The 25,916-nt window shown below is 48.1% G+C and overlaps 1 protein-coding gene across 1 annotated transcript in view; it reads left to right on the forward strand.

The window, feature by feature from the left end:
* The first annotated feature begins 298 nt into the window (after positions 1-298).
* The window catches only part of CLSTN2 (calsyntenin 2), a 608,204-nt gene continuing 582,586 nt past the window's right edge, over positions 299-25,916 (forward strand). The window contains exon 1 of the mRNA XM_032334718.1: positions 299-925. Within this exon, the coding sequence (XP_032190609.1) occupies positions 814-925 (112 nt within the window). The 5' untranslated portion in view covers positions 299-813. The remainder of the gene's footprint in view (positions 926-25,916) is intronic.

Genomic DNA, 25,916 nt, shown 5'->3' on the forward strand with positions numbered 1-25,916 from the left:
TTGCTTTTCGAATCTCGTCCACCAGCCTCTGAGAGCCACGGCTACAGCTGCACCTGCCTCTCCAAGATGGTGTGGAGTCTGGCCATTGCCCTCCAGTTCCACGGAGATTTACCCTGCCCGGCAAGTCCAGAGCAGCACTCGCGTTCTCCAGCTCTCGCGTGCGCCTGGCGCCCTCCCCAGACCAGGCGGCACAGAGCGTCCAGACGCCCGGCCAAGGGCAGGACCCGCAGCACGCCCGCCCGCCCCGCCGCATGGATGTCAGCTCCAAGGGCGTGGCAGGGCAGGGTTCCCTCCGCCCCAGCAGACAACGCGCAGGCCCCAGGTGACCACTTTCTGCCGGGCCCCGCCATCTCTTGAGGCAGTTATTTGGGGAGCCGAAGCCGGGGCGCTGACGGGAGGGCTCCCTGCAGCCGCCCGCCGCGGTCCTCCGGGAGCCGAGTCCCGCCTGGAGCACGAGCGCCCGGAAGCGTGAGGACGCGGGTGGAAAGTTGGGGGTCGGGGCCGCGGAGCGGCGAGCCCGGCAGCAGGGCCGGTGTCCGCGTCTCATGAATATGCAGGAGCCACCTCCCTCCCTCCGTGACGTCACGGGCCGTCCCGGGGTGAGCGCTGGAGCCGCTCCGGGTCCGCGCCAGTGAGCGCGGCTGCCGGCGGCGAGCGAGCGGCGCGGCAGCGGGCAGCGGAGGCCGAGCGCGGCGGCGCCCGAAGCGCAACCAGCAGGCAAAGCGAGGCGGCCGCGGCCCGGCGGGCACCAGCAGACGAGAGCCGGCGCGGGCAGCAGGCGGCAGCGGCAGCTTGTTGGCGGCGGCGGCGAGGATGCGGACCGGGAGGCTGTGCTGGGTGCCGCTCCTGCTGGCGCTGGGTGTGGGGAGCGGCAGCGGCGGCGGCGGCGGGGGCAGCCGGCGGCGCCGCCTCCTCGCGGCTAAAGGTGGGTGCTGGGGAAGTTTCCTCCTCTCTGAGGGAGGCAGGGCGGGCTTACCGGTGCCAGCGCGGGGACCCCGGCTCTAGATTTGCACGCCCTCCCCTGCCGCATCTCCCCGGCCTCTGTGCGCTCGGGATCCCCGAAGTGAGCGCCCTGAGCCCCGGTCCCTAGAGGCTCCACCTGCAGACTCTGGCCCTGCCCTGGGCGGGGCCCAGGGACAGAGGGGAAGGGGAGGTCTGTGGAGTCTGGACAACTTTGGGGGCTGTCTGCGGCGGAGTGGGGGCGTAGTGGGGGCGCAGCGGGTCCCAGCCCCGGGACTCCTTGGACAGGGCTCGGGCGCCGAGTAGAAGAGGCAGTTGTCGACTCCTACCCTGAGGGAGGGAATCGGCCGCGGCGGGCGCCGTCAAAGGACAGAGCAGAGCGCTTTTCCAGCTCGGAGGTGGGTGGAAACTTGTAGGCTCCAGGGAAGCCCACCCCGCACCCCCGGCTCGCCTCAGGCTCCCCAAGGACAGCTGAGGCTCCCCTGGGAACGCGCGCCCTCCGGGTGGGTCGCGGAGTCAGAAGTGCGGGGTGTGACGCCTCCCGCTGCTTCTCCGACTCCTCTGGGGCTCCAGCGGGCGAAGGAGCCCACCTGACGCCCCTTCCCCGCCCACGCGGTGCGGTGGGAGATCCTGACCTCGTGCTGCTCCCTCCCAGGAGACAGCAAGGTCCCGGTGAACGCCCGGTGCCGTAAGGAGACAGTAGGCTGGCGAGCCGCGTACTTTGACAGCTGTCTGGGTGCACGGGGAGGGCGCTGGAGTAGGGGCGATGGGAGGGCGGATCTGAAAGAGAAGGTCACGTGCTGACAGGACTGCGTGGGGAGGGGAGAGGGAGGAACAGAGAGGGAGCTGGGTGGCGGTGGGCGCTAGGGAGGCAGTAGCAGATCTGGGCTGGAGCGCCCAGCTTAGGGATAACTTGTTGATTCTTTATGCTGTTGACGAGCAGGGTCTGCGCTCGGTTTGGGGGCTGTGGCCAAATCTGCAAGGTAACAAGGGGGGGAACGTGATCGCTGGAATCTTGTCTGACCATCATCAGGGGTCCGAAGGCTTTGCACCTGTAGATAAACAGGTTCTCTATTAGACGCAACCTGATTTTTCAAGCTGGCTTTGATAGCTTACCAGTGGTTCGGGGAAGGAATTTATACTAGGTTGAATTACTCTTGGAGGGTGAGGAGAGTGAGAGGTAGACAGTTTGCCTCCTCTGGACTTCAGGGATGCTTCTCCCACAACCTGTGAATGGTTAAGTTTGAAAAGAATAGGAGAGTTTCTGCTTATTCTCTAACTTTACATTTTTGGTGATATGATTTTGAAACTATTTCATAAGCAGACATCCTGTTTCTTTTCAGCAACTCAGCCCCCCCCCCCCCGCCTTGAGAAACAGTTTCTTTTTTGAGAAGACAAGGAAAAACTCATTATGAAAATATCTCAAAGTGTGGTAAAAGAGTCGCTGATAGGAGGCATCATTCTGAGAGACTGTTGTTTTGGTAAAAACAAGAATTAAAGACAATGAGTTTCCAAACCTTTTGCCTTCCTTGTTAAGGAGACACTTGTTAAACAGGAAAATGACCTGTTTTTGAAGATTTTTCATTACTTTGTAGCAGAACAAATGGTATATTTATAAACAGATGTCTGCAAACGGGAGCTCACAGAAAGTGAGGAAAAGGGAAAAGCTTGTTTGGGTGGAGGACCTGGTGTGCTTATGCACTGGGTAGAGTTCTCAGGTCAGAATAGAAAGCTTTACAGAGATAGAAGAGAAAGATGGAAAAAAAAAAATCCAGGCTCTCAGTGATTCACGTGTATGTGTACAATTATGTTCATTTTCATCAACACTTTTCATCTTCCTCTCTTAGAATATACCCATTTCGCCGTGAAAACAAGCCATTTGTCTTTACAATGTAAAAAGTTGATTGGCCCTAGAGGAGTGAGAGTTGCCTTCTGAATCCCCCATCTCCCTTCTTTCCTCTTCCAGCCACTGGGGGGCTGCAAAGAGCCCTGTTAGCTGCTTTTTTTTTTTTTTTTAAAGACAAACGTGTAATAGTTGATCAAAACAGAAACATTTATAATGAGAGTTTAGTCGGTATTTACAGGACTGACTTTCCTTATTACGATGCACTTGCACATTACATTCCCAAATCTCACATAATCTCCGAAGAACATGTGCAATAGTAAAGATAGGCTTCGTGCTGCCACTGACTTTGCAGTTTCTAAGGTTCATATCATGATTACTCCTGTCATTGAAAAAGAGAAAAATTAGGGAGACATGTGAAGAAGATTGAAGAAAAAATATCTTTCTTCCTGCATACTATTCTGTACTCATGTGTAAAAGAAAATTGGGAGTGCGGCTTTAAGTTGCCTGGCAGAGTTGAACGCACCCTCTGGACAACTATCTGGAAGCACACCTTCGCAGCTTTGGGCTCCTGCAGGACGTTGTGTTTGTGGTGCATGGCTCATCTTGTCTTTGTATTCCTCGCTTCTTGCTGCAGGGAATTGAGCAGCTAATTCCCATACAACTATCTGGAGGTTTTTTCAGAATCACTGAACTCTTAGTGCAAACATATTCCCAATTTCTGAAATAATCCAGTGGGTAAGGAACTATTACAACCACTTCTCTTTACTCTTTTCTATCTTGGCTACTCAAAAAAGATGAACATTCCTTGGATTCCTTGAGAAGACCAGATTCCCTTCATCCTGAATCACATCTGCTTACTGGGCAAGGATGGGCTCGCAGATCCTGTGGACTATGTTTTCAGACTAGAAGGTCACCTTCCTCTGCCTAATCCCTTCTGTTACTCATCACATGGTCAGGCTTAGCCCCGGCCTTCCCTAGGAACCTTTCCCAACTGGTCTTCCAGGTTGGTCTCCCCCAGAACACTGTGGCTCTCTCTCTGGTGTGCCTGTGCTCCTTGTCTGGCCCCAGCACTGCTCTGTGAGCCTTGAGGGCTGGAATCTCATCCTGCCTCCCTAAGGCCACAAGGCTGCGGGGTTTCCAAGTGTAAGCTTGTAAGCTGAGCATTCAGTAGTGATGGGTTTAGTGACTCCCCCTGTTTGCAATTGAAGTGCTTTTGTTTCTGGATGTAGATGTTTGAGATGTTTCTTCCTCTCCCATATAAAATAAAATTTGGACTTTGAGAAACTCATGTTCTAATCCTGGTCCTACTGCTTCCTAGCTAGATAATCTTAGGTAAATTAGTTAAGCTTTTTGAGCCTCAGTTTCCTTATCTATACAATAGGGATACAAAAATCTACCTTGCAGAGTGGTTGTCAGGAGAGGGCTTAGAAATCTTTTAGCCCAGTTCTCAGCATGCAAATGACACTAAATACATAGTGACTGTAATTATTGATCACGTAAACACTGGGTTCTAGAGTCTGAGATTGGTGAAATCCCCTTTTCTGACCTCTGGGCAATCCAGTAGCTTTGTTCATATCTTCTCCCAGCCCAAGCTCTGTTCTCTCTCTCTTTCTTTGTGTGTGTGCGCATGTGTGTAGAAACACCGTGTATAAATGGATGTGCACATTCATACACATTCGGCTTGAGCTGTGAAAACATTTATCACTTCCACCAGTCTGTGGATGCCCTTGAGGCCAGGGCCCCCTTCTCGTTCATCTTAAAAGCCCTGGCACTTAGTGCAGGGTGGGCCCAGAGTAGGGACTTGGCAATGTGTGCTGTCCAAGTAAATAAGCCCGTCTCCATGGGCCAGGTCTGGAGGTGTAGGGCTTCTGGTCTCTGGAGGAAGAGCATCTGTGCTTGATCTGGGCTCTTAGGAGAGGTCCCTGCCCAGTTAGCACTTTCCTCTCAGCCCTGCCCTTCCAGGAAGCAGAGAAGCATTTTTGTTTTGCTTAAGACCACCCCTCTGATAATGCCTGTTTGCACGGAAGGAGGTAACCCAAGGTATGATAACCAAATGGCAGCTTAAAACAGATGATTTTTGTTATTTGTTGTCTGGCCCACCACTAGTTGGCCCCTATGGAAAGTTTCTATTGGCATGGTAAGTTTGAGATGGACCAGAACACGACTGAATTGGGGGAAGGCTACTAAGCTCATTGAATAGGACAGATGGTCACTATCTTAACCAGGTGGGGGTGCTATAACGAAAATCCCAGGAACTGGGTGACTTATAAGCAACCACAATTTATTTCGAATGGTCTGGAGGCTGGAAGTCTGAGACCGAGTTGCCAGGAGTGTCAGATTCTGGGAAGAGCCTCTTCTAGGTTGCAGACTGCTGACTTCTGATTAAACCCCGCACAGGGAAGAGAGAAGAAGCAGGCTTTCTCCTGACTTTAATAAGAGTACTAATCCCACTGATGATAGCTCCACCCCCATGGCCCCCATTATCCCCAGTCCCCTCCCAAAGACCCTGCCTCCTGATGCCATTACTTTGGGATTAGGGTTTCAACAAATAAATCTTGGGGGAACACAAACATTCCTCTATAACAGTCATGCTATGAGGTTTGGGGGAGCATCAGATAGAAGGTGGGGGGCACTGGTCAGAGAAGGATACCTTGGGGGAGAGGCCAACTCAAACATGTACTGGGCCCTGTTCTTTAGCCTTATCCGCCAGTACTGCTTCTCAGTCTTCTGTTATTCTCTGAAGGGAACAGAAAGATAAGGCAAGTTTCAGATATCAAAGAGCTCACACTCTGTCTAGGGCAAACATCACACATGACACGAACTATTGGAGATCTTCATAGCTGACAGGAAAGGGTAGACTGTACACTACAGACCTCAGGAAAGTCTTGGAGGAAAGGAAGAAATTGGCAAGGATGGGAGAAGTCAGGAAAGATTTACAGAGAAAATGAAAGGGGTCTTAATGGGTGAATAGGCACTGAGTGAGCAGATAGGAGGGGGGCAGGACAGTGAATGCAGGATAGTAAGAATGCACATGACTGGCACACAGGCAGGGGTGAAGGGGGAGCTTGGCCATGGCCAAATACATTTCTTTCTTTTTCTTTTTATTAGCTTTTTTGTTAAGGCGGGGGAGAGGGAGAGAGAGAGAGAGAGAATGCTAAGCAAGGTTCACAAGCTCAGCACAGAGCCTGACTTGGGGCTTGATCTCAGGAAACTGAGATCATGACTTGAGCCGAAATCAAGAGTCAGATGCTTAACCGACTGAGCCACCCAAGTGCTCCATTGTTTTTTTTAGAGAGAGGGAGAATACATTTCTGTATACTGATTACAGTGCTAATAAAGGAGCGAATGTTTATGGAATGCACATTATGTGCCAGGCACTTTTTTCGGCATTTCCCATGTGTCAGTTGATCTGGTCTTAACCCCAACCCTGTGATGCAGGTAGAATTGTTGTCTCATCTTTACAGAGGAGAAAATTGAGGCTCAGAGAAGCAATATAACTTGCCCAAGGTCTCACAGCTTGGAGATCATGGCAGACATGGATTTCCTATGTTCCCTGGGCTGACCTACCAGAGGGATGTGATGTCTGCTCTGGGAAGGGTCTGAGTAAGGTCAGAGAGGCTCTTGCTCTGTCTGAGCCTCGCTGTCCAAGAACATTTGGGTTTCACTACGAAATTGTCAAGAGTAATTTTCTCTGCGAGCCCTATTCTGATTCACTTTGCCACAAGGAGTAAGCATGGCTTTTGTCTTCGGGCCCAGGCAGCTTGAAGCCTTCCTCACCTCCCATGATGCTTCGCCTCAAGCAGAGAAGGCAGCTGTCTGCATTGCATGGTCCAGAGATGTGCTTGCTGGGTCTCCTGCACCAGAAAGATCTCCCTAGATGGTCTTTCATTTGGGTTAAGTGTGGCTCTCTTCTGACTCCTTTGTTAGGCAGGCAGGGTGAAGAAAGGTTACCACGAACACTTTGAAGTGCCGTAGATATTCTCGAAGGCTGGACACTGGGAAGAATAAGGAACAGATGCCAAAAGTGAGTGTGGCCTGGGTGGGAGGGGAAGGCATAGACAGAGTAGCAGGTACCTGACTACTATAAGGCTGCCTTTTCTTCTCATGTCACAGCATGATTACATGTGGTCATTCTTTTCACTAATTGTAGGGTCTGCAGCAAGAGAGCCAGAAATCAAACCAAGAGGTCTTACTGCGTAGAGGTGGTTGTGATCCAGCACCATAGAGCCAGGTGATGTCTTGGACCATGTCACCCAAAGCCCACTTCTGCCTCTTCTTAGTGGTTTTCTAATCCTTGGAACAAGGGCTTGTCCTTATAGATCCTCAGGACCTTGCTTGTCCCCAGCTCAGTGCCCTCTACTTAGATGAGTTCTCCCAGGGTCATCTCTGGCCCTGATTAATTTTTCTAGCTCACTTTGAGGCTCACTTAATGTCTGCCTCCTCTGGGATGATCTGGGGTACCACCAGCCCCATGTATGTCCAACCTTTTCTCTCCCTCCAGTAATCTGTTATTCTGTCTGTGGCATTCATTTGGATGAAGGGTCCCCCAACCACTCACCTAAGTTAGAGCCTCAGGACTCCTCCAACATACTTCACTCTCCCCCATCACACCCCATCCTTCATCATGTCCAGTTGATTCTACCCATAAATATCTAGAACCTTCCCATGTCTCTCCATGCTCCTTGCTACTGCCTTATTCAGGAGTGTTTACAACGAAAGTGCTAAATTTTAATTTTGACCTCCTCCTCACCCCTCCCTCACAGTGCTGTCAGGGTGGGTATCACCAACTCCAGTCCTACCAGGTCTCCAAGAAATTCCATCCCAATCATCATGAATCTATTCTTCACCATTCATGCTAGGGCCTGGCAGGGCCCCAGGATTTTGAGAATAGCTTTGCACCCTTGGAATGGCTTCAAGCTTCTGTCTGTCACAGGCTGCCCCTTGTGGCGTTCACTGTCTGAACAGCATGGGCCCTCCATGTCCCTGGCTCTCTACTTAAACAGGCAGCAGAGTCTTTGCTGCCACTGGGACTCAATACTGGAAGTCCAATTCCTACCTCACATTTCGTAGCCACTGCCTTGGCATGGGAAGGGGTGGGGTGGGGAGGAGAGAGGGAGTAGGATACCAGTTTTTGTCCTAGCAGAAAGCAGCCCTTCTCCCACCTTATGCCTCTCCCATCCCTTCCATGACCCCTTCTAGCAGCTCAGATAGCCCTAGAACAACAGCTAGGACAGGAAGCATCTGCAGAGGACTTCTGCCTATACTCTTACAACCCAAGCCTCCTCTGAAGTAGGGACACATGAGGGCCCAGTTGCCTTCTGAGAACAGGGAGTGTCACCACTAATGATAGTTTCTCTCAAGATAGTTCCCAACTCTGCAGCCTTCCATAAATGTGATGGTTTTCCCTTCACTTCTCATCGGGCCTCTTCTCAAAGAATTTTCCAGCAATTTCCAGACAGCAAATAAGACCATCTACCAAGAGCTGACTATGCTTGAGGCACTGCTCTGAGTGCTTTCTAGGTATTAAAACTCCTTTCCTTCTAGCCACTCCACTAGATGGGTGCTCTTATCATCCCTGTTTTAAAGGTGAGAAAACCAAGGCCAGGAAAGTTAAGCTACTTACCCAGTTCACCCAGTTAGTAAAACAGTAGAGCTGGAGGGGCGCCTGGGTGGCTCTGCGTTAAGCCTCTGCCTTCGGCTCAGGTCATGATCTCAGGGTCCTGGGATGGAGCCCCACATCAGACTCTTTGCTCAGTGGGGAGCCTGCTTCCCCCTCTCTGCCTACTTGTGATCTCTGTCTGTCAAATAAATAAATAAAATTTAAAAAAAAAAAAACAGAGCTGAAGCTGGGATTTGAATCTGCCAAGTCTCATTTCAGCGTCTGCCCTCTCCTCTGCTGTGTAGTGATTCTCAACCCTGAGTGCACAGCGGAACCACCTGTGACAGTTGTTAAACTAGTGCTGATGCCTGGAACCCAGCCCTGGAGACTCTGTTGCCATTGCTCTAGGCTAGGACCTGGGATTTCCTTTAAAGCTCTCATGTCTTTCTTTCCTTCTTTCTCTCTCTCTTTTAAATTTTATTTATTTATTTGAGAGAGAGAGGGAGAGAGAGCATGTACAAGCAGGGTGGAGGGGCAGAGGTAGAGGGAGCAGCAGACTCCCCGCCAAGCAGGGAGCCCACCCTGGGCTGGATCCCAGGACTCTGAGATGATGAGCTGAGCTGCAGGCAGACGCTTAACCAGCTGCGCTGCCTGGCGCCCCAAAGCTCTCAGGTATTTCTGATGCCCAACTAAGTCTGAGGAGCACTCACACTGGCTACTAACAGTTCCCCAAGGAACCGCTTTGTTTCTTTACGTGGGTTGTAAAGCTGCTTCCAGGTGGGGGCTTTGTTCCTCTATATTTTACTACCTCCAGTTTCCCCTATTCAATTGCCTGTTGCCTTCCTGCTTCCCCAGGCAGACTATGAAGCCCTCCAGGGGAAGACCCCTGATCACCTCTGTGTGTCCCCTGTCCTGCACTGTCCACTGAATGGAGAGTGTGGAAGGAGCAAATGTGCCCCAGGGTGAGGCGACCCTGCTGGCTGAGAGTCCCTCTGGGCTGTGCCCTTTCAATTCTCCTGGTGGGTGCCCCTTCGTGCCCTTGGTCGCTGCTAGGAACTGCTCATTGGGCCTCTCCCCTTTAGTTATCTGTCTTTCCAAACCAATTAACAGCATTACTTTGCAAAAGTTGAAAACACTCCGCTCTACGGATGAGTCAGGAGAACATGAGCCACACTGAAATGTGTGAGGGCGTCACGTTCAGCCGATGCTACTGGAATTCTCACCGAGAAAGGCTATAGATGCCACTAAAAGTGCTTCAGTGGCTGAAATTTGGCATAAATTTTGCTGATTAAAAAAAAACCACATGCGCACACATCCTTTTTGTGACTTCTTTGAGTGTCCATGGTATCTATTGCAGTATATAGTGAAGCCAATCGGCGGTCTTCAAACCAGTGTGACAACAGTCACTGTGGAGAAGGAAGTTTTGTGACCTGGACCCACTGATCCGTGTGGGTCTAGGGGGAAAACCATTCACCCCCCGGGGGGTGGCTTTTTGCCACCTCCCTCCTTTACTCATGAGCATTCTGGTATCCACCTTGAAGTGCCTCTAAATGCCTTTCAAAAGGATAAAGTGCCTGCAAAAGACGGTGATCAGATTTAAGAAATCTGTTTTGAGACTTTGGGACTCAACTCCCTCCCCCAACAAAATCCTGCGTCCTTTTCCTTTTCTACGGCCTTACCTCTCTAGTTAAGGATATTTTCAGAAGTTTGAATTTAGTGTTAAGTCCGTTCCTGGCTCTTTGATGTACAGCCTGCACATGTCACACAGCTGGCGGTCACCATGGTTACCCAAGAATGCAGCAGCTGCAGGTCCATAAATTTTCGGAGAAGAACCATTCAAAACTGTTAATATTATGTCAAGTTGATGTGTCGTTTTTCCAATTTGCATGGATAACTGCATTGCAGCAAATTAATTAAAACAGATAAATGTTAATCTAATGCATGTCTCCTTGTAATTAATGAAATATAGCCATTACAGGGGTGTTTGATTTATTGTTTTAATTTATAAAATGCTGAATTCTCCTATAAAGTAAGATATAGTAATAGAAGAAGCTGACCCATATATAGCATTAGGAAAAATAATCACATTTCTATAAATTAATCACTCTCTAAAAGGATATAGTTCATTAACACCATGAACTGAAAGTGTTAGATGTAAATTAGATTAACCTTTTTAGTGACACTTCCATTTATATTGCGTATTCTCTTCAAACTCAAAGCACTTTACATATATTAATTCAATTAACCCTCCCCAGACCCTTGTTAAGTAAGTACATATATCAAAGTTGGAAGAGAGGAGAAATGAAACCCTTCAAAGATATTGAAGTCCTGGTCTTCAGATGTTTTATTTATGATTTCCTCTGCAGCAGTACAGTTTATCCTGGACTTAGGGAGCTTGAGAACATGGGTGGGTATTCAGGCTCGCTCTCTGGGCTGCCGGGAAACACTTAGCGTGTCACTCTGTACCTGAAGCTGGAGATGCTTCTGCCTGATGCTCAGGCCAGATGCTCTAAGGAAACTTCTGCCTACTGCCTAAAAGGTACCCCAGCTGCCCTGGGTTTGGCTGCCAACAGGGCATTGCCAAGTGGGTGCGGGTGACAAGAACTTACTACCCACTCAGGCATCCAGAAGGTCACCTTCCCTTGTGCGGGCTGCTGCCTCGCCTTTAACCTCCTCCTATTGATCATCCAGACACTGAGGATGGGCCAGTCAGCAAGACTTCGGGATGTCAATGGGAGAAGAAACAGGAGTTACAGGGAAAGGGAAATGGGGTCTAACCTTCCATTTGGTCTGCTGTAGGTGTAACTCGTGGTTCCACACCTACCGTGGGCAATGTTAACCCAAAGGAATGAATCACTAATAGATAGGAAATAGAGGGTAGAACAGGTTTGGAGTGTGGGAGATTCTTTTCCCTGCCTCCTGAGTTAGAAAGTCACTTACTCTGATCCTCTAGGCCCACAGCGAGGGCAGTTTAAGTCCACACAGTCCTAGAATTTCAGCTCATTGTACTCTGCCAGCATTTCCTGGCACACATCTCTTTGCTGTAAACTGCCCCAGCTTCTTCCCTCCAGACCCTGACTGGGAGGGATTAACAATCTGGATTTAGAGCCAAGGGTTAAAAGACAAGCCGTCACTCAGAAATTCACAGAAGCTCCTGGGAATGGAAGGAAGTACTGAGTTTGCAGTTCATGGGATTGTAGCACCCTCCCTCCCTCACCCCTCCCTTCTCTCCCTCTTTCCTTCCTTCCTACCCATCCCTCCTTCATCCCTCCTCCCTCCCTTCCTTCCTTCCCTCCCTCCCTGCTTCTCTGCCTCCTCCCTCCTTCCCTCTGTCCATTCCTTCCTTCTTGCCTTCCCTCCTTTCTTTCCTTTTTCCGTGTTGTTTTTATTTTGCTGGCTTGTTTTTATGGGACGATGAATAATCACTCGGAGTAGGAGAGAAGGCTGAAAGTATTCATAATAAGAAGAAAAACAATTTCACGTGCAAGACCTATATTTCACCTTCCTGGCTTAGGTTGGCCATTTTTTCTAAAGGAAAGCCAATGATTTCAGCTTTATTATAGCATCATCAGAAATACCAAGATGGTTGTATTTTGCTTATTAATTTTAAAATGTAGGACTTTTTAGTGATCTTCTTTTAGTTAGATACCATGAATATGGCTTTTTCTTTTTCTTTTCTTCTTTTTTTTCTCTCACACCTTTTTTCTCTTTGAACAAACCCCTGCCTCCTTTCCACCCTAATTCTTCATTGGTAGATCTCAGCCCTCCTACCTAGAGGAATTCAGAGTCAGAGGATCAGAGTCAGAGACCAGCCAGGGATCTTTGCTCGAAACTGTAGCTTTTCCTGGAGTTTTGCTTCCAGGCTTGTCCCACCTCTGCTTTGTTGCAGAGCCCATGGGGGAAAAGATTAAGGGCTGACAGAATTGTTGAGTCCCCCTTCAGCACCTGTGTCATTCCACCTTTTCCCTACCCTTCAATACCTCTTCCTGCTAACCCCTATGCTGCTGGGGTCTCTCTTACCTTGGGGACATGAAGGTCTGCTTTTGGAGGTAGGATTTGGCTACTTTCTGGAGCCCCTCTTTGAAATATTATGAATAATTGTAAGAATCATTCTCATCCTCATCTTACGGTTTGTTTTCTTAATCCAATGGACAAGGGGAGGAAGTGTTTTTAGAAAACTTTGCCACTTCTGGGGGTCAAAACTACCTACCTACTCTTACTAAAGATGGAGGACTTACTATGTGGCCACAGCTTTAAAACAAGTCACCTTGCTCACACCTCCGACCAGATGGGCTCCTGTGTAGGACATTTGGGGCCACGGGGACTCCTACCCAAGTCTACAAGACACTAGGAGCTAAAGCTCGACTTACATCATCTTATCAGAGAGGAAGCACATGTGACTGACTTTCCAGGACACTAAGGTAATGAGACAATGATGTGTGGTCTCATTTGGTGATGTTTGCATTTAGGAAGAGAGAGCACTGCTCCACTGTAGGGTTAAGCAGTCACACCTTCGTGGCATTTAGGGCAGCATGGTGGGATGTCTGGAGGGTGTAGAGAATGTGTGAAGCAGATGGGTCTCTGTCATGGCGCTCAAACCCTATTAGAGTGCTATTAGTTCCCGTGCCCAAATTGTGTGCATGAGTCTATGAGACATAACTTCTGTCATCTCAAAGTTGGCAATGGCCGGCTACAGATCCTTAAGAAACTGGGCTCCTGCCTGTGCTGGCTTCCAGCACTGGTGGGTTTTGAGTGTCTTGTCAGCCATGGGTCCTGGCACAAGACAACCTGGTGCTTAGTGTGGACAGCGTCTGCAGCTCTGAACCCCGGTTTCCTGCCTTGTGGGGTCTTCTTGTGCCTCTGTGCGACTTCATGCCATGCCCCATCCGCTGCCCACCTTTTGCCTGCCTGGCAGCCTGTCAGCAGCCCTTGTGGTGGGCACGTCTTCTGGGAATCCATCCCTGTGCACCTGCTGGCCAACCCTCCCCCATACGTAGCTGCCATACAGACCTCCACAGTGGCACTTACCACACTGTATTGTCACCTGCTGCCTGCCCCTCACTAAACTGTGCATTCTTCAAGATCAGTATCTTTGATGTCCTCATTCCTATGCCCCCAGAAGTTTAGGGTGTAGGGTGGGTGGATGAGTGATGTCTGGAGCTCCCTGGAACCCCAGCTCTTTGCAGGACTGGGATGGAATTTTCCTTGATTTAGCTTTCTCCTTCATCCCCTTGGATGCCCAGCGCCCGTCTTCCCAGGGCAGACATACCAGAGTAGGGCTGGTGAAGCAGGATGATTTGGTTAGGAAAGGTCAGCATTGCAGGCCAGGCAGGGGCTGTCCCTGGCATGTGCTGGTGCATTCCAGGATGAGGAGATGGAGCTGGGCTGGAGGTGGGGGACCTGTTGGGTGTGAGACAGGCTAGGTGGCTGCTCATCAGCACCCTGGGGCTGGTGATGCTGGGGCCCATCGCCAGAGTGTATCTTCTTTTGGGATAAGTAATGTAAATTACCTTTCCCATCAGTGAAATAGCTTAGTCATAAGCTCCATCTTTAATCTATAGCATTGAACACTGCACATTCGGGAGGACACCTTCCGTCTCTGCACTGATGGGAATTTTGTTGTGACCACAGGCTGCTGCGGGTCTAACACTCTCCCCACCACACTTTTCTGTGTCACCCTGTGGATCCTGTGTGTTCCCGTCAGCATTCTCTTAAACTCTAAATCATAGAAGTCTTATGTATGTAAGTCATGGCTTCTTTTCCAATTAGGTTGTTAAAAGCACTTTGATATGATATCAGATACATGGGTATGTAGAGGCAAGGATGAAGTTTTGAGTAGGAAAAACTTTGTCATCAGTTAAAATGGGACAGCTCCACAGGATGAGGCCCATGGAGTTCTCCCACCATAGCCAGGGATGCAGGCGAACAGGAAGAGGGGTAGACTTCTAGATGTGCTGATATTTCTAGGCTGTGCATGTAGTCCACAAAAAAAAATGAGCAAATGGGAATCTCTCCAAAGTCAGAATATTTACTTCTAGATCCAAGGATATACTGGTTTTTACTGAGCATTCAAGCTTTGGCACTGTGCACAGGGAAACCCCACCCACCTTCCCCATCCAGACCAAAACCTAGAACTACTGGCACTGGCTTTGGGAAGAAAAGCTCCTGGGTAGGAAGGGTGGGCAGGGATGTGAGCTATGAAGCAGGGGTGGAGCAGGTGGGTAACAGCTCTGATTCTGACCCTGGCATCTCCCTTTTAGGAGCAGAGTTTTTTGTTTTTTTTCTGTGATTAAGGCTGCCATTCCCTGCATGGGCTGGGGTAGGGACCCAGAGTGGAAAGAGATACCCTCTTCCTGGAACTCTGGCTCAAGTGGGAACATTTCCTTTTATTCCCACATCAAGGCTAGAGCTTGGACCCAATTGGGTTTTACTAAAGTCTGAGGATCCATAATAGTGACATACACTGAAAGGATTATGAATGTAGACCACCTGTTTACATACCTGTCTGAACCAGTGGCCTCTTTTTACAAAAAATATTTTTGTAGTGCCCCCATTCTTATCCTGAAATGGAATTTACTGAAATTCTTACTTGCTTATATACATAATTTAACAAATCAGTGTAATGCCTTAACTGAAATTTAAAGGAACTCAAAGGAAAACATATACTAAAATAATGTGTGATGTCCTGAGCCCAACTCTACTGGAGGAAGTAGTGAATTAGATGCTTGCTGTGAATCTCATAGCTGTAAATGCACAAGGATCCAGGTGTGTTGTATTGGCAATTCAAACGTCATGGGCAGTATTGAGGTGATGGAATGTTTAGAAATGGTGAGGTATTTCTGGTGAGGTCCTGAACAAGACAGAGTACACTCTAGCTTCAATTTATAGGATGGCTGTATTCCTAGAAAACTCGGGGTTTATTAAAGCTACACAAAGAATAATTAGCTGACCTACTGCAGTGCCACTGGCATAAGGAAGAGACTGTGGAGCTCTACATGATGTGCTGGGGAACATTCCACCCAAGAGATGTTGACTCCTGCAACACATTCACTCATTCACTTACAAATTCCCAGTTCTGGGCGCCTGGATGGCTCAGTCGGTCAAGTGCCTGCCTTCGGCTCAGGATCATGAGCTCAGGGTCCTGGGACTGAGTCCCACATTGGGCTTCCTGCTCTGTGGGTAGTCTGCTTCTCCTTCTCCCTCTGCTTCTCCTCTCTGCTCATTCTCTCTCTCTCTCTCTCTCTCTCTCTCAGATAAATAAAATCTTAAAAACAAAACAAAACAAACAAATTTCCCAGTTTTAGGAGACACCAAAGATGGATCCCACATGGGCTTGGAGGCTGAAATTACTCTGTAGTGTAGATAATTTCTGGAACTATAGTCTTTCTGGGTGCCTTTTGGGGAAAAAAGAGAGAATGCCACCTGGACAATTGAAAGAAGTTGTCACATTTCAGAAGATCTTCTCAAGAATAAGACTTAAACAGTGAGATGTGTTGGAAGGCCTCATAAAGCCCATAAACCATGTGCTGGAACATTATTTAGGCCAAGGAAAGAGGACTGCTACTTTGCCTCATCAAGTATAGAGATATACCTTGGTCTTTCCCCTCTCCTGCTTCTCTGCTCCGTAAGCAGAAGAGCAGGCTGGAGGGGAGGGGAAGACTACACTTGGCCCCTCCATCAGAGACTAGGGAATGCCTTGCCCTTGTAGGGGGACAGGGAGAATAGATTTTCGGATCAGATAGGAGATTGATGTTAAAAATGACCTGGATTGAGCCTTAGTAATGGAAAGGAAATGATAAGCTGTGGAATTGGGCTGGAGTATCTTTGAGTCAGTTTCCATACAGTGGGAAAGAGGAGGTTGACATAGCGTGGTAGGGGGCAAAAATAACATCACTTTATGTTTCTAGCCCAATGGACTAACCTCCAACAAACAAGATAGAGTACTTATTATGGTCAGCACTAATATTTCAGAGTTAACACTGGTCTCTTGGATGGAAAATTCTTCTGTAGTGGTCTCACTGATAATGTAGAAGACGAGGGTTTTTATTGTGTTTTGTTTTTAATCCCCAGGTATCTTGTTTTTCTGCCTTCCTTTACATAAGCTTGAGGTGTTACAAAGAGAGAGGCTGAATTGCCAAAGAGTGTGTCAGTAACTTTGAGATGAAAATGCATTTTAATATTTTGATTTAATAGGAAATGGCATATCCCCTTAATAAGTAGTTCAGTGACATTTGGTAGTTCAGTAATATTTGACTTGGAGTGGAGTTTATAAAAATTTCAGCCCAACAGTAACTTCAGGGCACTAAGGGATGTATGTATTTCTGAAATGAGAAGACCTGGTTGACATTCTGATTCTAAAATCAACATCATCTCTTATGCGTCACCATATTTTCAATTATAATGGACTATAAGCTGTGAATTTAAAAGCAGCTTCCCAGCAAGCTCCCGCACAGACCCAGCTTGTGTGGAATAAAGAGAAAAGCCTGGGTGGGAGGGAGAATTCTCACGCCCACTCTTCCAACTTAACTTAAACTAAAATGCTTCCTTCTCCCCGGCCCCCCTCTCATTTAGGCCCCCAAAACACGCACATTGGTTCCTTGGGGATTTTTTTGAAAGTGGAATCTTCTCTAACTTCCTGGGGAATTTACATACTGATTTGCCTGAAATGATTGAACTTGGGAAAGGTAAAATCAAGGCAGTAAAAGCCTGAGGTTGTATGAAATACCTCTGACAGCCAGACGAAACTATTTCTAACAGAGAACTTGGGGAGTAAAACAAGTGTCTAGGGCATGGTGTTCTGTTATCTCTCTGGCATTTCAAGATAAATTCAGATCTTCTCTACTTGTTGGTTTCCTGTTTTCAGCATCCTCTCACTCTCCAAGTAAAAAAATGCCCTCCATGGATTGTGTCCAGTTCCAGGTGTGGTGGTCATTGACAGCAGTTAAGGTCAGGGTATTACTTAGGCAGTCCTAGGGTGCAGTGGTTTCGTGGAGTACTGGTTTCGTTTTGTTTGTTTTTTTGCCAGGAGGCTTGGAAGCAGACCTTACTACAACAGACGATGGTCACAAAGCTGGGTCTGCGATGGCCCCTGGTTTACCCATAGCCAGCCCAGGATGAGGAAGGGTCAGCTCTTTTCCCCATCCACCCCATTCAGCAGGGCCAGAGGAATAAGACGGTTACTGAGTTAGGTAGAACCTGCTACCAGTGGCTTGGAATCAGGGGCCTCCTTCCCAGAGGGGATGTGCAATCCAGCCTGGAGCTTATGGCATGTTTTGACCCCCTCCTCAACATGCCTTGTTATCAGACTTAGTGTGATGCAGGCTGGATGGATGGATGAGACCGTAGCCATGAGGGTGGGGGAGGGGATTCATGCAGCCATGGACGTGACTGCAAGAGACCAGCAGTGCTCCTGCCGTTTTCATGCATTCAGGCTCTGCTTCCAGCACCTGTGGCCATTTGCCTTTCTTCCTTGCCAGGTTCTTCCTGGCCATGAGAGCTTTCTCTGCCTGTATGTGTGCCAGGTCAGAAGACCAGGGAATTAACAATTCCAGGAATGGTCCTCAACCCATGACTGATGGGAGTCGGTGGATCAGGAACCCAGCACCCTCATCTCTCTGGGAGAGAGTACCTGCAGCCTCGCATACAGTCCCCCAAGGTCCTCCGAGGTCCCCTGAGGCCTGGGCTCCACACACCTCCAGGGGTGCCTTGCTTCCCCGCTTTGCTCCTGAGTCACTGCTCCACTCCTCTCCTGGTCTTTCCTGACATCCCCTCCCAGAAACACCGCCTGCACCCATATCCTTGACTTAGGTAGCGCCTGCTTCCGAGGGACCTCAAACCGACAGAGGGGGTGAGTGAGAGATGGTATTGGATAGAAGGTATTGTTGTGCTCTGTCCAGGCTCTTCCTCCATCCTGTTCCCTAGGGTAGGTCTTATACTTCATTACCTGGGCGCTGGGGTTCCATGGCACATCCAGTCAGTCTCGCTAGGCCACTCTGCAGCCTCAGAGGGATATTGGGAGGACTCTGCTTGGCCCTATTATGCACTCCTTCACAAGCACTCCCTGCAGAAAGGCCCTGTGCAGTGCTCTGCAGCCAGAGCTGGCTGCTTGCACCAGGGCCTGGGGCTCTCAAAGCTCCTTGAGGGCGGGGTGGCCCCAGCTCCTTCCCCCAGATCAGGCCTGAGGTACCTGCCTTTCCTCCGGAGGTGACATGAGTTGAATTAGGCTGAGCGCCTGCCGCACACAACCATTCACGCGTCTGGGGGAACATCTGGCCTCTGACGGCAGCCAGATTTCTCCAGCATTTATTTTCAGCATTCTCCCTGAACACCTATCGGTGAGTTTGCAAGGCAGTTTTTACCTCCGTCTGAGGCCCTCCCTTCACTGACACGGGCTAGCCTGGGGAACGGAAGACCTCTCCCCTGCACCCACCCTCGCATGCTCACTGGTTTGAAAGACGGTGGTCATTCTGCGATTTCCGGGAAGGCACTCCAGAATCAGAGTGGTGGGGATTCTGCGCGTTCTCTGAGAGACGGAGTGCACTGAGCCACTGTCCGCCTGAGCAGTCTGAGGGCAGTGAGCCCCTCAGCTTAGCCTCAGTCCCATGGCCCTGCTCAAGTGGATGGGGTCTCGTATTCTTATGTTTTTGACAACCACATGACTTAATTTCAGGGTGAGTGTTATCAGCATATAAAATATATGTAAATAGGCCATTTCAGGTGCTGAATCCAACATCTAATTTATTTAAAAAGCTCTCTTAATTCTGGGTGGCTGACTGATGTGCGGCGTATAAATAGCACAGGGATCCTGACTTGGTGTATTGGTCCTGATTATACCACTTAGAAGCTCTGCGATCTTGGAAAGGTTGCTTCACTTCTCTTGGGTATCAGATCCCTCCTCTCTAAGATGGGTATAGTAAGTCCTATTTCAAGACGCTGTTATAAAACAAAGTGAGCCTGAGGACATAAACACTTCGTGTACAAGAGTCTGGTGTTCTGGTCATCTATCGATACCCAGCGAACTACCCCACAGCTTACTGATGGAAAGGAACTGCTTTATTATGCTCCTAGATCCCGTGGCTCCGGGATTTAGATAAAGGGGAGGGAGGGAAGGGGGACAGTTCCTCTGTCCCGTGGTGTCTGTGGCCTTAGATGACTAGGAATTGGTGGGGATCGTTTGGAAGTTTCTTTATTCACACATCAGGTGTTTGGGTTGGGCCGACTCAAGGCCTGAGCTCAGCTGAGGCTGCTGACCAGAGCCCGCACATGGCCTGCACTGCGGTTTGGCTTCCTCCCTACATGAAGACCTTGGGATAGTCCTCTCTCTTACGTAGTTGGTCAGGGCTCCAGTGCACAAAGTAGAAGCTGCAAGGCTTTTGTGGGCCCAGCTTTGTCCCTCACCTGAGTCCTCTAAAAACAGCCCCTTCTTACCTCAGCGGTAACTCTCACTAGATGGTTCTAACTCATTTCTGTTTGTCTCTGACCTTGGCCTTAGCCAGACTGGTCACAACTCTCCCACAGCCCGTGAAAGAAAGGATGGAGGATGTTTATTTGCTATGCAGCAGGCCCAGGGCACACCCTATGTGGGGGGCAGCATATATGGTGAGAAGTCTGGAGGACAGACAGGTCCCTATAGCAGGTTGGACCCGGAGGCCAAAGGGAAGTGTGGTGATGGTGGTAAAACTTTGAGGATGGTTATCCCTGTCCTAGAGACTTTACACTCATCAGCTTAACGTCACCCTCACAGGTACTATGTGAGGTGGGGCCCATAACTTCCCCATCTTATAGGAAGAAGCTGAGTCTCCGGGTAAGCTTTAGTAAGTCCATAAGTACTGGCATTGGGGCTTGAAGCCAGATCTGGCTGGACTTCAGAGCCTATGCCTTTATTACCACTGTGGTATGCAGTCTCCTGCTTGGTGACACATTTTTATATTTTCTCTATTGTGCATTAATCATTTTCCCCGACCCGTTCTATACTCACTGAGGGCAACAGTGTGTCTTCTTCTCTTACATTCTCTCCTCCCGTGCACATGGAAGACCCTCAGAATGTAACGCCGAAGCTTGGCAAAGAGGCCACCATCCCTTTTCAGGGGCCCAGTGAAATGATTGTCTTGTTAGCTGCACCAGTGGGGCTCTGGTGGGTTGAGAGCGGCGGAGGCATTGTTGCTTATATCCTAGTATCCAAAGGAAATTTTGTTCTAGTTTATTGTTGAAGTATGGGTTTTGAAATTGAAACACAGAAGATCTACTAAAGGGATGTCCCATTTGGAATGGGCTCTCTTTTTTTTTTTCCGTTTTCAGGTTAAAAGCAATAACCATGAAACAAACAGAAAGAAAATCCTCCAAAGAATATTGTGAATGGCTCTGACAGGTTAAAGCTGCTGGATAAATGTGGAATTTACATGACAAAAACCTGAGCACAATGCAGATTGTCAGTCACCAGTAATATCATCCCCTGAAAAGCTAAAAATCTTAATTACAAAGATAGACCACATAATTTATATTTGCTGGTTAAGTGTCCTTTTGCCTGAGGAACTACTGTAACTATACTGTTGCTCTCCCAGAACTTAACTTCACCAGGGCTGGGACTGCTTCCTGCCCTGGCCACTTACCCCACCTCCTCTCCCTGGGTTGGGCAGGCTGCCAGGAGCACAGAAGGCTTCGGGACTGATGGAAAAGACAATCCTCTGCCCTCATGAAGATGTAAGTTTTAGTGGGGAAACTAAGTAGCTGACAGATTAAAATATTAAATGGTGATTCTGAACAGGAGGGCAAGACAAGCCTTGAGTGAGGCTGGAGGGCCAGGGCTGGTGGAGATGAGGGAAGGGGATGATTGCTTTGAGCAGGAGTGGGGGAGGGCTGCTGCCTGAACACCTGCCTGACACCTAAGAGCTCTTTCATTCTCTAGAGGCAGCACTGTTTCCTCGTTTCCTCTCCCACCTCTCCTCCCTACCTGCAGCCTCATTCCAGATCCCCACTGGTGGAGAGAGTTCATGTCTCCTCACCTGGGACGACTTCCATGAAGCTTTACCTTTCTCCTCCCACAGTTGTGCCGTGATTCTGACCTGTACCTATCTCAAATAGAGTTCATGCCATCCTTTTTATTTTTAATTTGAAAAGCTGTGTTTACCTACCACATAGATAGGTCTGTAAAGAAGCAGAGCTCATGCCTGAATTTATCCCTGTTTCCCAGCCTGATAACTAACTTTTGATTGGGTGAGTGAACGAAGGAATGAATGGATGTTGATTCAATCAGATGCCTTGTAGACTCTGGAGAAGGGAGATGACATCAGCAAAAGTCCCAAGGTCAGGAGAGAGCATGGGCCATGTTGGATGCAGGCTGAACCCAGCCTGTTTGCCATAGGCTTCCATCTGAGGCATGAGAAGAACAGGCATCCCTTTCTGATGTTGGGCCCTATAACCCTGAGCTAGAGGGGGATGGGCCAGCACAGGAAATGTTCTCAGGCACTCATGTGTCACACTCATCAAAGGCAAGCAATTTCCCTTGTTTTTCTGATTTTTTTTTCCTGCTGAGTTACTGCTTGTGAGACGTCACCATCTATCCATCAGTGGGGGCCCCCATGTTTGATGTTATCCACACTGCAGATGCAGCTGGGACCATACAGAGACAGCTCAGGCAGGGCACCAAGGCTGCATGCAGTCCTTCCCAAAGGGGGCCTGGGGCCAACTCTTACTCTGAAGGCTGGCCAGAAGAAAATGCTGTTCCAGTCCGATTGAATACATTGTTGTCCTGGGTTGGAGTATGGCCACCAGAACCCTCACTCCATAGTCCTGTCTCCTAGGATCGTGGCTGTAGATCGGGGTGTAGAACTGCCGATAAGGACCAAGAACATAGCTGGCCCACTTTTGGAAGGGCTTAGTGGTCACATGGTGCAGGTACCCCACCTCCAGCACTTGTCTAAGAGGTGTGGGAGTAAATTATATATGCTCATTTTCCTGAGCTCTGTCTTTCTGTTGTTCATATTTCTCCCTCCTCTGCCTCCATAATTACTTTTTTCCTTTGGTACAGCATGCATTTCTGTACAAAAGACTGAATTCCATCATAGCATGTGATGGGACACAATGAATAAAATAATAAATTTGATTTTTGCCCAGGGAGGCATGATGAACCTGGAAGACACAGCTGGCAATGGTGTACTTGGTGGACTGAGGGAATAAGCACTGGGGAAGGGAGATACATTAGGAACCTACACAGAAATACACCTGGCAGTCTGTCTCCTTCCAAGGGTTGGTGTATGTCTCTGAAGAGTCAAGATTGGACAACAGTCTCATGTAAAGGAAAGACAGCAGGTCTAGGGAAAGAGCTACTCTGTGAAGCATTGTGTATCATGTCTCCTTAGATGTACCATATTCATTAATTCTAGGATGATTTTTTTTTTTTTCTCAAATGTTAGCATCTTTAAACTCAGGATGAGTCTTACAATCAATGTCCTCAGTGTTATGAAATGTGATAAGTGGTGGCGTCATTCATTGGCCTGTTTGCTGTCTGATCTCCTCCTGTTCTACCATTGCTCCACTTTATGGCAGGGAGCAACGTTCTCCAGCTGCCTTGCCAATTGCTCCTGACTTAGGTACAACCAATGGGAGGCACTGGTGGAATGCTGGGGAGAGAGGAAAAGGGAGAAGCCAAAGTATTTCTCCCTCTCTTTCTCTGCCTGGAGTGGTCTCATTGCTGCTACACATCTGTCCTTGCTAATTCCCCTCCTGCAGGGAAGATATGGCAGGGTTTCAGGTTCTGCCATGTGGCCCCAACTCTTGGGCTCTGGTGATCCTTCCTCTTCCATCTGTCCTTCCATCCCTGGGTGGTAGTGGCTTCCTGTCTTGCTGTTTGCAGGTTAGCTTCCCTATACAACATCACTTGGATAACCAATTCTTTGCATTAAACATCCTCTACTTGAAATACCTACCTTGAAATACTGTTTTCCTTGTTAGGTCTTGATTAACACAGTGATACATCATCATAAGATCAAACACTGATGAGCCCCATTACTTCTTTTCCCTGATCCTCACATTCTACCAAACCGGTCAAGTTAAGGTTACCAATGGTCCCTTCAATGCCAATCTCAGAAGACTCTTTGAGGTCTGTGGCATTTAACAATGTGCCTATTCCCTTTTGTTGAATCTCCCTTTCCCCTGTTTCCTGGGGGAATCCACCCCTTCTTTCCCTTTGCTTCTTGAATTTCCTCAGTGTTCTTTTCCCAGACACCTCTTCAATAACTCCCTTGAATGTTGAGTTCTGCAGATTCCAAGGATTCCTCTGTCCTTCTTTTCACTCCACATGCTCACACCCACAGCTTTAAATACAACATCTCTGCAGTATAGGACTGTCCCCCAAACTTCAGATTCAAAATTCTGCTATCCTTGGGTTGTCTTATAGATCTTCCAAATCCAAAATGTCCTTGGTTGAACTCCCCCTCTTCATCCCTGGCCCTGTATCAGTTCATTCCACCATATTCACTATCTCAGGAAATGGAGCCCTACCCAACCTGAGATCCAGACTAGAAACATCAGAAGGTCGTCTGAGACTTTTTTCTCTGCCTCCCAAATCCAGCTGGTTTCCAAACTGTATACCCAATGGTGTGTATAAATATTTAACAATCAGCTCTCTGCAGTGGGGGAGAAGCCCTCTGATTCGAGGCACTTGCCAATTTTTTTTTAGTATAGATATTCCCATCATGGCTGTGATTTTAGGCTACCAGTGTGATATCACTGAACATGGGCTTGGGAAGGGATGTACACAATCCGTTCTTGTGAGCTGGTATACAGCATCTGTTCTTGTGAGCTGGTATGCAGCATCCGTTCTTGTGAGCTGGTATGCAGCTGTTCCACAAACACCTGCACTATCGCCATTCTTGTATTCCGTCTTCCCTGGCTCAGCCTCATCAAGGCCTCTGTTGAGATGCCTCCTTGCTGCCTTTTCAGTCTCTTTCCTTCCTAGCCTTCCTTCCCAAAACCTGAGAAAATCAGCCCCTATCTGAGAAGCTTTGGGAGTTTCCTATTGCTTTGGAGAAGACCAGAGATAGATTATTCTTGGCCTTGATTCTAGAGGATATGGCCATGCCTACTCTCTTCCCAGGCTTCACACTGGACTTGAGTCACTAAGGGGCTGACTCTCTTGACATTTTTCTTTTCTTTTCCTTCTGTGCCTTTCATCACTTTAGCTGTTTTAAGTGTGCGACCATGTATTTGCCTGGTGAGCTGTGCATCGATGACCACGAAAGAAACCAGGGGATGATTCAGCTTTGCACCTGGGGGGCTGGGAATGGGGCTGGAGGGCTCTTGAGATAAGGGCACAGGCCCCCACAATGTGTCAGTCATTTTAGGCTGCTGCAAAGGCTCTCATGAAACAAATTACAGTTTAGAGGACCATATCTTGGGGAAATTACTAAATAGGTCATGAAAAACTGAAGGTTTTTTTGGATATGTGTTATGTTAGAGAAGACAGACTCAAATGCAAGCTGTTCCTCTGCCCAATTGCTAACCCTTTCTTCTAGAAATAACAATTTACTAAATGCCTTCTTGAGTTGGGCCCTGGAGATACAGAGATGAGCAAGACACAGCTGAAGCTCACAGACTAGTGAGTGACTATGGAGTCCCAGTACTTCTGTCTGTTGTTCATATAGGGAAGTCAGGGGAAGACTTCTGAAATTAACCTCAGTCAGTTGGTGCTTTCACCCCATCTTCCTCTTTATGCCTGGAGCCAAAGTGCCATCAACCCTATGACATGTTTCCCAGTGCTCTGGTTTTGGTGGGGTTTTGATTGAAATAAATGACTCTGAAAAGCTGCGTGTAAGAATGTAAGAGTATATATTATTCATTGTGTCACCATTGTGTGTGTGTGTGTGTGTGTGTGTGTGTGTGTGTGTGTGTGCACGTATGCACATACATCCTTACCTCTTTCCTCTTTCCTAGATTTTATGGCAAGGTGGGGTGAGGTGACAGGGGAAGTGTAAATGAAGAGGAAGTTCCCACCTCTGCCTCTCAAGGGGCTCACATTCAAAATATGGATTCAAATGGAGTTTCAACAAATTGTAGAGTAAAATTAGGTGATAACATATGGTGTGCACCAGTTGGTTCTCTAGGTGGTCTAAAAGTAGAGAAAGGAACATGGATTTGAGTTATAGAGTGGCAACTTGCAGTGAAGACATTTCTATATTTTCACAGATGCAAGGATTAGAGAAATGCAATCTGGTTCTTATCCTTACTGCAGGGTTTGCTTTTTCAAGGAACAAGAAAGACTAGAGTGTTTCCTTGAATATTGTTTATTTTATTTATTTTATAATTAAAAAAATACGTTCTCATTGTAGAAACTTAAGGAAATACATAAAAAGTAACAAGTTTAAAAATTTGCATTAGAAGATTAAAAATTACCCATATTCTCCATCAGTCAGAGATAATCCTAAAATATTTCAGAGATTTTTCTATGCATATTTTTACATAATTTAGTTCATACCATATATACAATTTATATCTTGCCTTTTTCACTTAACATTA

This window comes from Mustela erminea, chromosome 1 (genome assembly GCF_009829155.1).
Source record: "Mustela erminea isolate mMusErm1 chromosome 1, mMusErm1.Pri, whole genome shotgun sequence".
NCBI classification, from domain to species: Eukaryota; Metazoa; Chordata; class Mammalia; order Carnivora; family Mustelidae; genus Mustela; species Mustela erminea.